Source organism: Rattus norvegicus, chromosome 20 (genome assembly GCF_036323735.1).
Source record: "Rattus norvegicus strain BN/NHsdMcwi chromosome 20, GRCr8, whole genome shotgun sequence".
In the NCBI taxonomy this organism is placed as follows: Eukaryota; Metazoa; Chordata; class Mammalia; order Rodentia; family Muridae; genus Rattus; species Rattus norvegicus.
This window is the reverse complement of record NC_086038.1, coordinates 48,798,735-48,814,772: the sequence shown is the minus strand read 5'-3', so window position 1 is coordinate 48,814,772 and position 16,038 is coordinate 48,798,735. Positions and strand designations below refer to the sequence as shown.

The 16,038-nt window shown below is 45.8% G+C and overlaps 1 protein-coding gene across 3 annotated transcripts; it reads left to right on the top strand.

Annotated features, from left to right (window-relative positions):
- The first annotated feature begins 961 nt into the window (after window positions 1-961).
- LOC120098891 (uncharacterized) lies at window positions 962-15,760 on the top strand. 3 transcript variants are annotated; one of them, XR_010060899.1, is made up of 3 exons: window positions 962-2,315; window positions 9,761-13,859; window positions 14,133-15,760. XR_010060899.1 is itself a non-coding variant. In XM_063279639.1 (3 exons), exon 3 carries the CDS (start codon window positions 10,747-10,749, stop codon window positions 11,959-11,961), a length of 1,215 nt encoding a protein of 404 aa, XP_063135709.1. In that variant the 5' UTR covers window positions 962-2,315; window positions 9,761-10,201; window positions 10,290-10,746; the 3' UTR covers window positions 11,962-15,760. The 3 variants fall into 3 exon arrangements, 2 of the variants coding, with proteins under 2 accessions (XP_063135709.1, XP_063135708.1); XM_063279639.1 differs by having other exon boundaries at window positions 9,761-10,201; window positions 10,290-15,760; XM_063279638.1 differs by having other exon boundaries at window positions 9,761-15,760.
- The last annotated feature ends 278 nt before the right edge of the window (window positions 15,761-16,038 follow it).

Here is a 16,038-nt window from a genome sequence, read left to right as displayed (position 1 = left end):
GTTCTCTCACATTAATCGTTAATCATGAAAATACCCCACAGCCTCTTCTACAGGCCAATCTTATGGAGGCATTTTTTCAGTTTGGAGTCCCTCTTCTTAAATGACTAACGACTAGTGTCCAGATGACAGAATCTAAGTAGCACAGAATTCTACCTGCAGCTTAGCGCACTGTAATGCATGTTGTCATAGTCTGCTTAGGCTGCTCACAGCCCTGGAAGCTGGGACTAAGGGGACAACATGAAGCAAGGTGCCATCAAATTTAGTGTCTCTCAGAGTTTGTCTTTTTTCTTCCTTTCTTTCTTCCTTTTTTTCTTTCTTTCTTTCTTTTTTCGGAGCTGAGGACCGAACCCAGGGCCTTGCGCTTTCTAGGCAAGCGCTCTACCACTGAGCTAAATCCCCAAACCCACGTCTGGAGTTTTTTGTTTGTTTTGTTTGAGATACCAGGCTGGCCTCGAACTCAGAGATCCACCTGCCTCTGCCTCCTGAGTGCTGGGATTAAAGGCACACACCACCACCACTCAGCCAGATGCCTGCTTTTACAGACTAGAAGTATAAGCCAGGCCTGGTGCTATATGTCAGAAATCTAGCGACCGTGGAGGATGAGGGAGAAGGATCACAAATCCAGGATAAATGTGGGGTAGAGAGTGAGTTTAAGTCTAGCTCAGACAACTTAATGAGGCCTTGAAAAGAAAGGTGAAGAGAGCTGAGGCCACACTAAGCGATAAAGAGCCTAACAAGAGAGAGGCCCTTGACTCAATCCCAAGAGCTTTTGTTTGGGGGTGGGGGGAGGGCACAACTGCGAGAGATGTTTCTTCCTAAGTCATGTGGTCTGTGTTGTTTTGTTCTAACAACTAACACAGACTAGAACACCTTGAATTTCTTGGCACAAATTGTTTCAAGTGTAGATTATCTAATTGCATTTAATAAATAACATCGTTACTACTTTTGTGTACGGAACCTTGGCGTCACCCTGGTGACAGTTTGGATAGGCAGGCCATTTTGTCACTCCAGTCTCATCTTCTGCTCCAGTGGAAAGGGATGAATTCTTTTGATGGGTCCCAAACTTGAGTGTTTCTGGGGGAATTTTGTTCTTTTTTTTTTTTTTTAATATATAATTCAGTGGACTTAACCTACTCCGAACATGTTCAAAGATTCCAAGAACGGGAACCAGAGCTTAAAATATAGTGGGCATTCTTATAGATCAGCAAGTTTGCCTTGCAGACCTCAGGGTGTAGGCTGCTTACAGATTACCTGGGACCACTACAGTATGAAGATTTGATTTCCAGGGTGTAAGTGGTATCCGGGAGCCAGCGTATTCTAACAAACTCCAAATGATGCCAACACTGTTGACCTAGGACCACATTCTCCACAGCAGAGAATGGAGATTTGTAAAGCCTCATTCGTCCAAACATCCCTGAATAACAACTGCTACCAAGTTACACTGTTTAAGATGACCTGTTAGAAAATGCCAGGCTCTGTGTAAGGTGACCTTGCTGCGTTAAGTCGACACGCTAGAGTATAGAAACTTTTCTTTTAGTTACAAATTTTAGGCGACTAAAAAAAAAAAAAAAAAATCTATATTTTAACTCTGGGTAACCAGAGTCTTAGGCCTGAGACCTACCTCAGGTTGTTCCAACATGTCAAGTCCAAACATTCACCGCCCCCAAAAGCTAATAGAAGTAATGGTGACAAGACAGGGCAAAGTAGCCGTTAGGGAAAGACAAGGAAACGTTTCAACCCCTTTGGTGGGTCGACGAGATTTTTAGGTTAAGTAGAGGAAGAATCGGGACAGGAGGCAAGAGCTATGCATAATTAAGCAGTCTTGGTCAAAATGTGGTCCGATTGATCATTATCTCGATCTGGTTCTGCAAGACAGCTTGAAAAAAAAGTCTGTATTGTTGGAGGGGGCAATCAATCTGATTCCCAGGAGACGGTTGCTCGGGCTTGGCGGATGAGCTCACCACAGCCTGATCTGCCGGACAAGGTCTGCTTTTTCTGGAGTCTAAGGTGACGACAACAGGACAGTGTTCAGGACTGAGACTGGGAGACTTTCGGGCACCTTTAGGGGTGAAATGCGGGCAGAAACACGCCTACGTTACTCCCATCTCTGTGAACCTCAGCCTTGAAGGCAGGCAGGTAGACACATTGTATCACTGACTTCCAGACGCCCTGAGCGCTTACACTGCGCATGCTCAGGGAAGGAGTCGTCTGACCCAAGGTCTTAAAAGGAAGGAGGTCGATACCAATGGAAAGCAAGAAGGTCAGGTTTTCATCCGTCCTGTTTTACTCAGCTGGCGGCGTAAGTGAGGAGCCAGGTAGGCCTTTTTACGTAGTGCCTGTGCCCATTCTAAATTCACTTTTAATAGGAGCCAAAACAACAAAATAGGCAGGATAACGAACTAACAACCGGAAGGTAAACAAATTAACGGCCATTTTGACCATTCAGCAAATTTTGGATTTGATCTGTCAGTGACACAGGAAGTCTAATGGGCCTCTCTACACTTCAGCCCTGATATTCCTTTAGCAGGGGATAGACCATTTCACTCACTGTATACTGTGACAAACGCTCCTGAGAAGGGGCAAAGCCGTTGCACCCTTCTATCCTGGTGTGATAAGAAGGTAAAGGTGCCATTGGTGGGGAGAGTTGGTAGGAAAGAGCTGTGGTCAGGGCTGGGGTGGAGATGGAGAGGGATTCTTCAGAAAGGGGAGCTGAGGATGGAGCACACGCCCTGCTTTACAACTTTGTCCAAAAGAGACTGACAAGGCTTAACTCTGACAGGATCACCAAACTGCCCTCCTGGACACAGGGCCCTTCCCCGTTCCTTTATTCTACAGATTGAATGTTTGTGACCCTCTAACACTCATGCTGGCTGTTAATCTTCAAGGTCAATGTACTGAAAGGTCATGCCTTTAAGGGAGTAACTAGACCGTGACCCCTATCATGAATGGGATCAAGAGTCTTACCAAAGAAGACCTTTATGCTCTTGACCCTGCCACTCTCCCAAGTGCCCTCCTGAGGCTCACAATGGGCCTCACTGGACACCAAGCTTGGTTTTGTATTTCCTGGACATGAGAATTATGAGAAGTAAAGTTTTCATTGCTTATCCATTATTCACCATCCAGTGTTTGGTTATAGAACGCTGTTCGCCTCTTACACCCAGGTGAGAGGCCCTCAGGCGCTCACATTCCTGAGGCCTCATGAGAACAGTTTCCTCACACATTCACCAGAAGAGTAGGAACATAGGAGTGGGTACCAGAGAGAAGAGTCATTGAGGAATATCTGCTGGCCACAGTGGCTAGAGAGGAGGAGAGAGGGTCACACGGAGGAATCACAGTGGACCCTTGAAAATGAGAAAAGGTGAAGGAAATCCCTGGGGAAGGAGGCATCACAGAGCTAGGCTTCCTTTTATCACTTCCATTCAGCAAAGCCACCTCCTCATCCCTGAAACTCACCAAGTGTGGTGGTTTGAATATGCTTGGCCCATGGGAAGTGGCACTCTCGGGAGGTGTGGCCTTGTTAGAGGAGGTGTGTCACTGTGTAGACAGGCTTTGAGAGCTCTTAGTGCTTAAGCTCTACCCAGCACGGTGGAGACCCTCCTCCTGGATACCTGCAGAAGACAGTCTCCTTCCCGCCATGATGATAATGGACTGAAACTGTAAGCCAGCCCCGATTAAACGTTTTCCTTTTAAGAGTTGCCTTGGTCATGGTGTCTCTTCAGAGCAATGGAAACCCTAACTAAGATACCAAGTTACCGGGACTATGGGTCTGAGATACATACAAACAACATACATACATATATACATACACACACACACACACACACACACACACACACACACACACACACACACTTTGTCTCCCTCTTAACAGCCTCAATACTCAGGTCGTGGGCCAGCTTGTGACAGAGCAGGCAGGTGGAAGATCTGTCTGTCTAGCCACTGCCCAGGCTGTACTCGCCTCCAGGTAGAGCGATCATTCTAGGAAGATTTCCGAAAGCAGGGGGGAGTGGACATCTACAGTGTGTTAAAGCTGGTTAGCCCTTGCTTGCTTCACGTGAAAATGGAGGTGGTGGGGCTGGAGGGAGCACATACACGAGGACAGAAGAAATGAGTTCCTGCCTTAAATTAAACACATGTAAACCACACAACCCTCAGTCTCGCTGGGCCTGCGCACACAAAAGTGAGCGCTCAGTCAAACTGTGTGGAGGTAAGGGAAGTTTTCAGTTACACCAAAGCCTGGAGGCCTGCTGCCTACCCAAGCAGGGCCATTCAGGCTGGCTACTGGAAATGGGCGGAAGGACTCTTGTCACTGGTGATTCAGGGCACATGGACTTGGGACAAAGGCTCTCTGTTGTACCTGGAGAATAAGGTCCATTTATGCATGACAGGAAAAGAGGCACTTAGTGTTGTTGACACCAGAGTGCTTAATAACCAACCAGAACCATACGACCTAGGAATCTGGGCAGTAAAAGATCAAGATGTAGAACTCTCATCTGCTTCTCCAGCTCCTGCCTGGATGCTGCCCTGATTCCCGCCAAGATGATAATGGACTGAACCTCTGATACTGTAAGCCAGCCCCAATTTAATGTTTTCCTTCTAAGAGTTGCCTTGGTCATGGTGTCCCTTCATAGCAATGGAAACCCTAACTAATATACCAAATTATCGGCAATATGGATTTGAGATATATACATACGTACATACAAACATACATACAGACACACACACATACACACACACACACATACACACACATACACACACACATACACACACATACACATACACATATACACACACAGAGACCATTTAATTCATACTCATAATTTTATTGTTTTTAATTTTTGTGTGTGTATATCATATAGGCATGTGTATATATGCACACTTGTGTGGGCATGCGTGTTAAAGCCAGGGGTTGGCATCAGGTGTCATCTTCAATCTCTACCTTGTAGTCTCTCACTGACCCTGGTGCCCACTGCTTTAGCAAGATTAGCTGAGCAGCAAGCCCCAGGCATCTTCCTGCTTTTTGCCTCCTTGGCACTAGGATTTGTAAGGTGTCAAGGAAGGGACAGGATTTTTAAAAATTCTCTTGTTATCACAAAATATCACAAGAAAAATTAGTTCATGATTGTCTTAGTTTGGGTTTTACTGCTGTGAAGAGACACCATGACCAAGGCAAGTCTTATAAAGGACAACATTTAATTGGGGCTGCCTACAGAGATTCAGTCCTTTATCATCAAGGCAGGAACATGGCAGCATCCAGGCAGACATGGCACAGGAGGAGCTGAGAGTTCTACTTCTGCAACTGAAGGCTGCTAGCAGAATTCTGGCTTCCAGGCAGCTAGGATGAGGGTCTTAAAGCCACACCCACAGGGACACACCTACTCCAACAAGGCCACACCTCCAAATAGTGCCATTCCCTGGGTCAACCATCACTATGGTTCTAAAAGTTTGTATTTGCTAGTCCCAAAAGCAGAAGTACATAGCTGGGAGAGCCACTTATATCATGGCAGACAAGATGGAAGGAAGGGGCAAGGTCCCAAACTACCCTTTAAAAATACCTTTCCCCGAGGACCTATTTCCTGGAATTAGGCTCCCACCAATGGTTTAATCCAGTGGCTCTCACCCTTCCTAATGCTGCGACCGACCCTTTCATACAGGTCCTCATGCCATGGTGACCCCCAAACCATAAAATTATTTTTGTTGCTACTTCATAAGTGTACTTTTGTGCCTGTTATGAATCATAATGTAAACATCTGATATATAGAATATTTGATATATGACCCCCATGAAAATGTCCTTTGATCCCCCCAAAGGGGTTACAGACTACAAGTTGAGAACCCCTGGTTTCACCTATGGAAGAGATTAGTGGCCTCCTGATCTACCCATCTCTCAAGGCCTGCCCCACACTGCACTGAAGACTGGTAGTTTGAATAGGTGTGGTCCCTATAGACTCATGTATTTCAGCGCTAGCCCACAGGGATACTACTAAGAGGTATGGCCTTGTTGGAGGAAGTGTGTTATGGTAGGGGTGAGCTTTGAGGTCCTATGCTCAAGTTCCATCCAGTGCAGAAGAGAGCCTCTTTTGGGCTGCCTGCAGAACCCAGTCTCCTCCTGCTTGCCTTTGTATCAAGATGCAGAACTCTCAGCTCCTTCCAAATCACCACATTGACAGGCTTCCCACCATGATGATAATGGACTGGACCTCTGAAACTGTATGCCAGCCCCAATCAAATGCTGTCCCTGGAGTTACCTTGGTCATAGTGTCTCTTCACAGCAATGGAACCAAGACACAGACCAGGCCCCAGTTCATGGGTCATTGGGAGAGACTTCATTTCCAAACCATAATGTCTTATAAACTCTTGGCACCACTGAGCCAAGCATCTGACTGTCTCCCAGGCCTTTCCTCCCCTCCTCCCCCTGCCACCTCACGTGCGTGGAGAACATGATGTCTGGGTATTGCTGGGGTTTGCTTGGTTGTTATTCTGACTCATTGCCATTTTCTGAAAGCCTTTAAATTATCCAGGCTCATGGTCACCTAGCCTTACTTCTCAGCTCACCTGCCAAGATGAGGAGGCTTTTGGCTAACCCTTCCTTCACCCTTGCACTCAAAATCCAGTGGCATCAGAATCGTTATGAAGGGTCCACAGTGGGCTGAGAGGAACTCACTTTCATGAATGCAAAAAGCTGCATGGGAACTCTATTTCTGAAGCTGTGAGGGAAATAGAAACTGTCAATGGACCCAACTAATCCTTCATTCAGTACATGCCCTGCCCAGCAGGCACAGGGGCCGGTGCAACGAAGTCTGGAGCTATACTTGGTTTTACCTGGGACATGGTCCTCAACCTTCCTAATGCTGCAATCCTTTAATACAGTTTCTCTTGTTCTGCTGACCCCCAACCATAAAACTATCTTGTTGCTACTTCATAACTCTAATTTTGTTCCCATTACGAATTGTAATGGAAATACGATATGCAGGGTATCTGATAGGTGACCCTCAACAGAGTCATGGCCCACAGGTTGAGAACCACTGATAGAATAGATAAGTATCCTCCTGTGGTTGAACACAGAGGGGTTATACATCCCCACCCTGAGAAACGTGTGATGTAATGGACTCATTACGAATGTTTCAGGGCAGCATGATGGTACATGCTTGTAGTCCCTATACTAGGGAGACGAGGGCAAGAGTCAAGGACAGCCAGGGCTGCACAGCTGGACCTTGAACCCCTTGCCCCACAAAGCAAGTTTCTCCTAAGACCAAATTTCATCAAATACCAGAGCCCTTGTTTAATAAAGTTAAGTCTGAAAACAGCTCCGGATGTAGAAGAGATTGTTCTCTGTCCCTTCTTCCTCCAGATTCTGTGCCCTTAAGCTAAAACAGCAGAAATACCCAAGAAAAGGGGGGTTGCTTCCCTAGACCACTCATGACTCAGGGGGTCTCCCTCTGCCTTCCAGGCGCATCATTCCCCACAGTGGAACGATCACAGAGGCCAGGGGATGTGTCCTCTCGGTGTTCACCACATTGCAGATCTCTCCTTACTATGCAGGATGCAGAACTCCCTGTGCACTGAACCCTCTTCAGGGGTTTTCTCATTACTGAGCTCCAGAGATGGATTGCTCCTTGGCTGTGTTCACTACTAGGCCTGGGACATGACCAGCAGATAGCTGTAAATACAGGATGAAATAGTCACACGGAGGTGTTTTAGTACATGGGACAGTTTAGGGGGAGAGTAGATACAGTGGTTTGGATTTAAAATATTCCCCAAAAAGTTGGACCCCGATGGACAGTGTCCAGAGGTAAAACCTCTGGGGATGATTGAATTATGAGGGGCCTAATCCATTGATGAATTCACAGATTAATAGGCTGTCAGGAGGCAGGGAGGCAGAGCTAGCTGAAGAAAGTGAGTCTTGCAGTGGACTCTTGAAGGGAATTACTCTTGCTCTGTGTCCCTATCTGTCTCTGTGTTTCTGTCTCAGTCTCCCATGAAGTGGAAACTTAAGGGTTCTTTGGAAAGTTGGTTGGATGGCATTTTACTGGGGCAAACATGTGAAGGAACATTTTGTTAAAGTGGACTCAGGTGTGAAAGGCTAAGGCAGACTCATGAAGCAGACACAGGAGAGAGGGTGTTCTGCTAAAGCAAGCAGACGTAACGAAGGAGTCTTTGCTAATGATACACATATAGTGGTCCGCCTTACATTGCGTAGTTCAGCTGCATTTGTCAGGACTCCATAGAGAGACACGAAGAAACTTCCAGTGGTGCACTCCAGTTTCTTTCCACTCCCACAGTCTTCGGCTGATTGGCAGAGTGATGTCACCTGAGACAAGTGCATGTGCTGAGGCAAGACACATGAGGTTTGGAGAAAGTGTAAAAGGACTTGACGGACAGTGATGGGGCTGAGCTAGGCTTGCTTATAGACCTATCTGTTCAATGCTTGTTAGTCTCCAGTCTTCGCTGATCTTCCCTTTGCTGAGAGAGGCACAGCTGAGAGCTTCTCCTGGCATTCCTCTGGTCCAGCCTACTAACCCGTGCTGAGGCTGAGGCCTGGCTATCTCTGCTAGGTAGTGCTAGTGCTGCTGATTTGTGTTTGCTATCTGGACTCTACTGAACTGGACTACTGGTATACCATGAAGTGCTTGCAAGTGGATCGAGCTGCCACTGCTAACCTATGGACTGAGCAGCTGATTTCTAGACAACACAAATGAGAGTTTCTCCAAAGAACCTTTCTAAACTGGTCCACTTCCCCACTGTATCCCTTCTTTCCCACTACCTCTGGTGGGTGGTGGGCTAAAAGGGAGGTTAAAGCATTTAGGAACTCATTCATTAAAAATAAGTTGTGAAAAATTAAAATACACTCCTGGTCTCCCTGTCTTGGTCTCAGTCTCCCTCTGGTGTCTGTTCATCTCTTTGTCTCTCTCTCTGTCTCTGTCTCTCCCTTTCCCTCTCACTTACTGTCTCTGTCTCTGTCTGTGTCTCTGTCTCTGTCTCTCTCTCTCTCTCTGTCTCTCTCTCTCTCTCTCTCTCTCCTGGCAACTTTGATCCACCATATGTTCACACCAGTGTCCTGCTTGAGCATGAGAGGAGCTGAGGGAACCAAGTGACCATCAGCTGAGCCCTCTGAAGCCCTGAGCCCAAACCAGTCTTTGCTTCTTTCAGTTAACTTCCTCGATTTCACCACAAAAGTCTCACAAAGCAGAGAAGGGCCCTCTGGGGAAAGCAGGCAAAACTTAAAAGAGTTGAAGAATTCTATATTCAAACTTGCTATTCTGGGTTTTCCTGAAGATATATTTTTCAAGGCAATAGGACATAACATATTTCATATTACAGCTTCTTAGCTAGATGCAGAGATTTTTTTTAAATGTAGACATATGGTATGCAAGCCTCCATTTGCATTCTCATTCCAGTCTGCAAATGTTGAGCAGGCTTTCTGAAGCAAATATAGGCATGAATTCCTATGTCTGGAAGGTAGGTCACAAGCAGGAGGTAACCTTATACTTGGTGACATCTCATCAATGATCTCCTGTAAACCTACATTAATGACATAATTTTAGGGGGAATGGGGTTCAAGACAGGGTTTCTCTGTGTACCCCTGGCTGTCCTGGAACTCACTTTGTAGACCAGGCTGGCCTTGAACTCATAGAGATCCACCTGCCTCTGCCTCCTGAGCGCCAGGATTAATGGTATGTGCCACCACCGCCGCCCAGACTGATGACATAATTATTAAGAATGCTAACTTCTTTTTTTTTTTCTTTTCTTTTTTTCAGAGCTGGGGACGGAACCCAGGGCCTTGCGCTTCCTAGGCAAGCGCTCTACCGCTGAGCTAAATCCCCAGCCCCTGCTAACTTCTTTTAAATGACAGTCTTGCTTTGTAGCCGAAGCAGGCCTTGAACTTGCACACCCAGCCTGTATTCCAATTTTACTTTTTGCCGTGTTGGTTGACCTTCACTGTTTACTTGACTGGATTTAGACTCACCTTGGAGAAAGCAGGCTCAGCAAGCCATGAGGAGCAAGCCAGTAAGTATGGCCCTGCGTCAGCTCCGGCCTCCAGGGCCTTCGGTGATGGACGGTTACTGGAGATGTAGCATGAAATGGACTCTTTACTCCCCGAGTTGCTTTTGGTCACAGCAATGGAAAACCCTAAGACGAGTCTATGAGATGGTTGCTAAGAAGCCCAGTGAATGGAGGACGACACATTCTAGAGGCAGGTAGCACCACAGTGTGGGCTGGGCTTCTGTACCAAGTGAAAGAGAAAGAAGGGAAGCCCCACCATTCTCCCTCTTTGCTTCTCGACAGAGTCTGCAGTGTGACCAGCAACCATGCGCCTGGCTGCCTTACCTTCCCACCGTGGTAGACTGCATCCCTAAAACTGTGAGCCAAAATAAATCCTTCCCTCCAGTCACTGTGATGGAGAACTTGGTCACAGTAATGAAGAAATGCAAATCAAACAACCTAAACTGTTGACAGGGAGTAGAACTGACTGGGTATTATAGCTGTTAACTTGCTCTGGAGTGAGACGTGGCTTAGTAGATAATGAAAGAGCTCTCTGTGCAAAGCTTAGGAACCAGCACTCAGCTCCCCACACACTATGTAGACATCAAATGGAGACATCCCAACTCACAAAGGCTAAGTCGTGGTGCCCAAGCAAGCTGGTCAGCCAGAGTAGCTCAAAAGGCAAGGTCCTGGTTCTGCAAGAGACCCTGCCTTGCTTTGTAAGGTGGTGAGCAATGGAAGGAGACCCCTGATATCAATCATGGGCATGTATACACACATACACACACACACATACACATGCACACACACATACACACACATATATACATACACACATACATACACACATACATGCATATACACACATACATGCTTACACACACACATATACACACATACATTATACACACATACATACATGCATATACACACATACATCCATACATACACACATACATATATACACACTTACACACATACACACACATATATACCACACATACATACACACATACACCACACACATATACACACATATATACACGCATACACACATATATACACACATACATACACACACATACATACACACATACACCACACACATATACACACATATATACACGCATACACACATACATACACACACATACATACACACATACACCACACACATACACACACATATATACACGCATACACACATATACACACATATATACACACATACATACCTACACACATACACATACATGCATATACACATATACATGCATGCGTGCACACATACATATATACATACATACACCTCACACATATACACACATATATACACGCATACACACATACATACACACATATACATACATGCATATATAGACATGCATGCATACACATACATATATACACATACATACACACATACATACATATACACATACACATACATGCATGCATACACACATACATATATACACACATACACATACATACATGCACACACATACATACACACATATACATACATGCATATATAGACATGCATGCATACACATACATATATACACATACATACACACATACATACATATACACATACACATACATGCATACATACACACATATACATACATGCATATATGCACATGCATGCATGCATATATACACATACATATATACACATGCATACACACATACATATACAGATACTTGCACACATACACAGACATGCATATACACACATACATGCATGTATGCATTGACATACATGTATGCACACATACACTCATATACATACACACATACACACGTACAGACATACACACATGTATACATACATACATACATATACTCACATACAATGCACCACACATGTGTGAATACACATATGCATGAACACCATACACATACACATACACATGTAAAAGAACAGACTAGGATCCATTGCTCGTACACATCTCATTTCCATGCTTGAGCAATGAGAGTCTAGATGATTACAGATACAGCATAACATTAACCGCGGTCCTCTCTCTGCTCCTAAACTGGAAGTACCATGTATGGTCAGGGGCCACAAAGACCCCTAGAGCAATTGGTACCAGGTAATCTTTCTTTCCTTTCCCCTTCCTTCTGTCCATGTTTTCATTCTTCTTTTCATTTTTTTTTTCTTTTAAGACCAGCTGCCCTTGAACTTTCGAGGTAGCCTAGGCCAGTCTTGAACTCTTGGTCTTCCTGCCTCCATGTGCTGGAATGACAGGTGTGACCTCATCATGCCCAGCTTACGTGGTACTAAGGACGGAACTTGAGGCTTCCTGTATACTAGGCAAGCACTCTGCCAACTGAGATACAGCCCCACCCACCTTTTCCCCTCTGACTCCTCATTCCCACCCCATTGCCTCTCTTCTCCCTCTCTTCCCTTCCTTCCTTCTTCAAGACCAAACGTTCACTAGGTAGCCAGACCAGCCTTGAATCCAGGCTATTCCTGCCAGGTCTCCTGAGAGCTGGGTTTGCAGGGACAGGCCCCTCCTCTTGGCTAGACAACCATTCTTCCACTCAGCAAGCCACTTGCCCCAGGCTGATGTCCAGGTTTGGAGTTCCAAGATACTTAATGGCACAATATTTACATAATCTTTCTTTTACTCAGTGCCAGTTCTACGTGCTAAACAATCCTCCTTTATCTGCTCGTGTGTTACAAGACCTGAGACTTTCAGTTGACATTGGATTATGGGCTTTCCGTGGACAGGCCCGACCCTGACGGCCATGTGCTGGTTTCCCAGCTCTTTACTCCCCGTGTAAACTTGAGATGTAATAATCATCGTTTTCTGGGATCCCAGCAGCAGTGGCAGTGCAGCACTGAGCCCCAAGGCAGGGTCAGAAGAAAAACTTCAGGCATCGGAAAGTCTCTGGGTTCACTGGGTGGGACATAAGCCCATAATTCGAACACTCAGGAGACAGAGACCAGGGGAATGCTCCAGTTGAAACTATCCAGGACTATGAAGTAAGAGCGCTCCCATCCCTACACACACACCGCATAGAAATAGGGAGTATTATTCAAAGTTCTTCAAAGACATTAGAAGCCAAGCAAATGGCCTCACAAATTAAGAAGCCTTTAACTGGAGAGTATTGGTTCTAAATCAAGGTCCATATTAAATATCTTTCTATTTCCCCACAGAACGTCAGTCTTTATTTCAACCAACAGCGCTAGATTTTTAATCTAGATCCAACAATAGTCAATTCTCTGCTCAGGACAGTAAGATGTCCGGTGTGTGTTTGAGGCAGCCTTTTGCCCGCATTGCCCGCATTGAAATGGTACCGGAGGACATCACCATTGTCTCATTACCCTGGACAGGTAGCAGCTGAGTGGTTCCCACCTTAAGCCCATTAAACAAACACTGTTCCTCTTGCTTTCAGGGCAGTCATCCAGGATGTACGACTCTGCCTTTAAGAACACTTTAAAAGCTGGGTGTGGTGGCATACACATGCACTCTCAGTACTAATGTGACTGAGAACTCTCGGGTCACTTAGACTGTCTCAAAAAGTCAAACAGAGACTTAAAGGACTGTGTGGCGTTCTCATTTTCTCCCTGTCCTGTACCAGAGACTAGAGACAGGAACTGCAGATGGGACATTATGTGTTGTCTCTTGTATAAGTCATAACCTTTCACCAACTGGCCTTTAGAAACTCAAAGGGAGTTTGCCCACCATTCACTCAGGCATGGAGCAGAGGCTCAATGGAGCACAATGAGAAGTGGAAGAGAAGATTAAGAAAGAAATGTAATAGAAGAAACACTAGCAAGGATTTTGAAATGAACTGGGAGGCGGCAGTGGCACACGCCTTTGACTCTAGCATTCGGGAGGCAGAAGCAAACGTATCTCTGTGAGTTCAAAGCCAGCCTGGTCTACAGAGGGAGTTCTAGGTCATCCAGGGCTACACAGAGAGACCCTGTCTTGTGTGTGTGTGTGTGTGTGTGTGTGTGTGTGTGTGAGTGTGTGTGTGTGTGTGTGTGTGTGTGTGTGTGTGTAGGGGGGTGGGTATGGGTATGTTAATACCCAAGTAGAGTATTAACAGAATTTAAAATGTTTTCATGAGGCTGTCTATGGAATTGTCTTTCTAAAATACAGAGATAAATAATAAATATAATATCCACAGATTCAACATTGTCTTCAACGGTGGTACACCAAGTGTTTCCACAAAGTGCTAGCTCCAGAGATTACTCGGCTGAGAGCTTTACTATTTCTGAAGAGGAAGAAATTATGCATGAGGCAGTCAGCTATGGAAGCATTAGCTCCTGGGAACAATATCCTCAATTTCTAAAGCATTTCTGAAACCTAGCTCGGACCTCTACTCTAAAATTAAAAAAAAAAAAAAAGAAGAAGGAAAGAAAGAAAAAAGAAAAACAAAACAGAACAAAAACAAAACAAAACCCTCTAACCAAATGTTAACGTCCTGTTCCATTTCTTAAATGTGTTATTCTTATCTCCTGCCCTAATGACCGTTCTGCGCCAGCTGATAAGGTGATAAGGAGCCAGGGAGAGTGGTGCACACCTGGGATCACGGGCTCTGAGAGGCTGAGGCAAGAGCATCATAAGCTAACGACCAGCCTGGGCTCCACACAGAGACTCTGTCTAAACAAATGTTAATTAAAATCACGATAATAATGTAGGCAGTCTCGACGCTGCTTGGCTTTCACTGAACATCTCCAGGTTACCTGACTCATTTCCCCCAGTAGATCTGGGGTTCTGTTCCCCAAATTTGGCTTGAGTACTTCCATCAAGAAGTCACCTTCATGTTTGTGATTCTGTTCTGGTCCTGTATGGCTTGTGCGGGTAGCAGAGACCTTGTCTATTACAGTGCTGGGTGCACATGACGCTTCCTCCTGGCTTTGAGTTATCAACTCCCTGGTACGGATCTCAAGGTTTCCATGCCTCTTCCGTGCGGCATAATGGTCTGCATAAAGAGACCCTTCACTCCTGCAGTTTGATTCCTGATCTCTACCTCAGCTCGTAAGTAAATGATTTATCAGCAAGTCAGAGACATTGCCAAAGTTTCAACAGTGAGTCCTTCAGGCTTCCCCTGCTAGGAAAAGCCACACACACCACTTTTCCTTGCAGAGAATTTCGGTAGAGGCCTGTGGTCATAGTCACTGGCTGGTGGAGCCTGGGGGTTTTTGACACTTTCAACTCTGACCTGGAAACAGGAACTGACTTGTTCCGAATTAGGTGCTCTCCTGCACTGCTTCTTGCCTAAAGGCACAGGAGTCAGAGAATGTGGTTGGAATGCTGGCAACAAGAGCAAATAAATATGCATAGCCTCATTGGCAGAGCGTCCATCCATAGTACTGCTGGGAGGGACAGACACTGGGACAGAAGCTGTGCTTACCTGAGTCCACCCCAGGCACGGCCAGGGAGTTAAGAGTATGTGTCCCCAGCCAGAATATGGCAAATACATAGGCGAATGCCAGCAGCAATCACTGAACTGAGAACGGGACCCCCGTTGAAGGAATCAGAGAAAGGACTGAAAGAGCTTGAAGGGGCTCAAGACCCCATATGAACAACAATGCAAACCAACCAGAGCTTCCAGGGACTAAGCCACTACCTAAAGACTATACATGGACTGACCCTGGACTCTGACCTTATAGGTAGCAATGAATATCCTAGTAAGAGCACCAGTGGAAGGGGAAGCTCTTGGTCCTGCCAAGACTGAACCCCTACTGAACGTGATTGTTGAGGTGAGGGTGGTAATGGGAGGAGGATGGGGAGGGGAACACCCATATAGAAGCGGGGGGGAGGGGTTAGGGGGATGTTTGCCTGGAAACCAGGAAAGGGAATAACAATCGAAATGTAAATAAATACCCAATTTAATAAAGATGGAGAGAAAAGAGTATGTGTCCCATCCCTCCACCCTCCATCCCCCCACCCACTCCCCAGCCCCCCTCAACCCTACAATCCACTCCTTGACCCCACTCCCTATGCCTCAACCTCCTCCAACCTCCCCAACCCCATCTCTCGCCCAGTACCTACTTTCTAGCTCTAAGCTACCAGCATCTCCTGGTCCC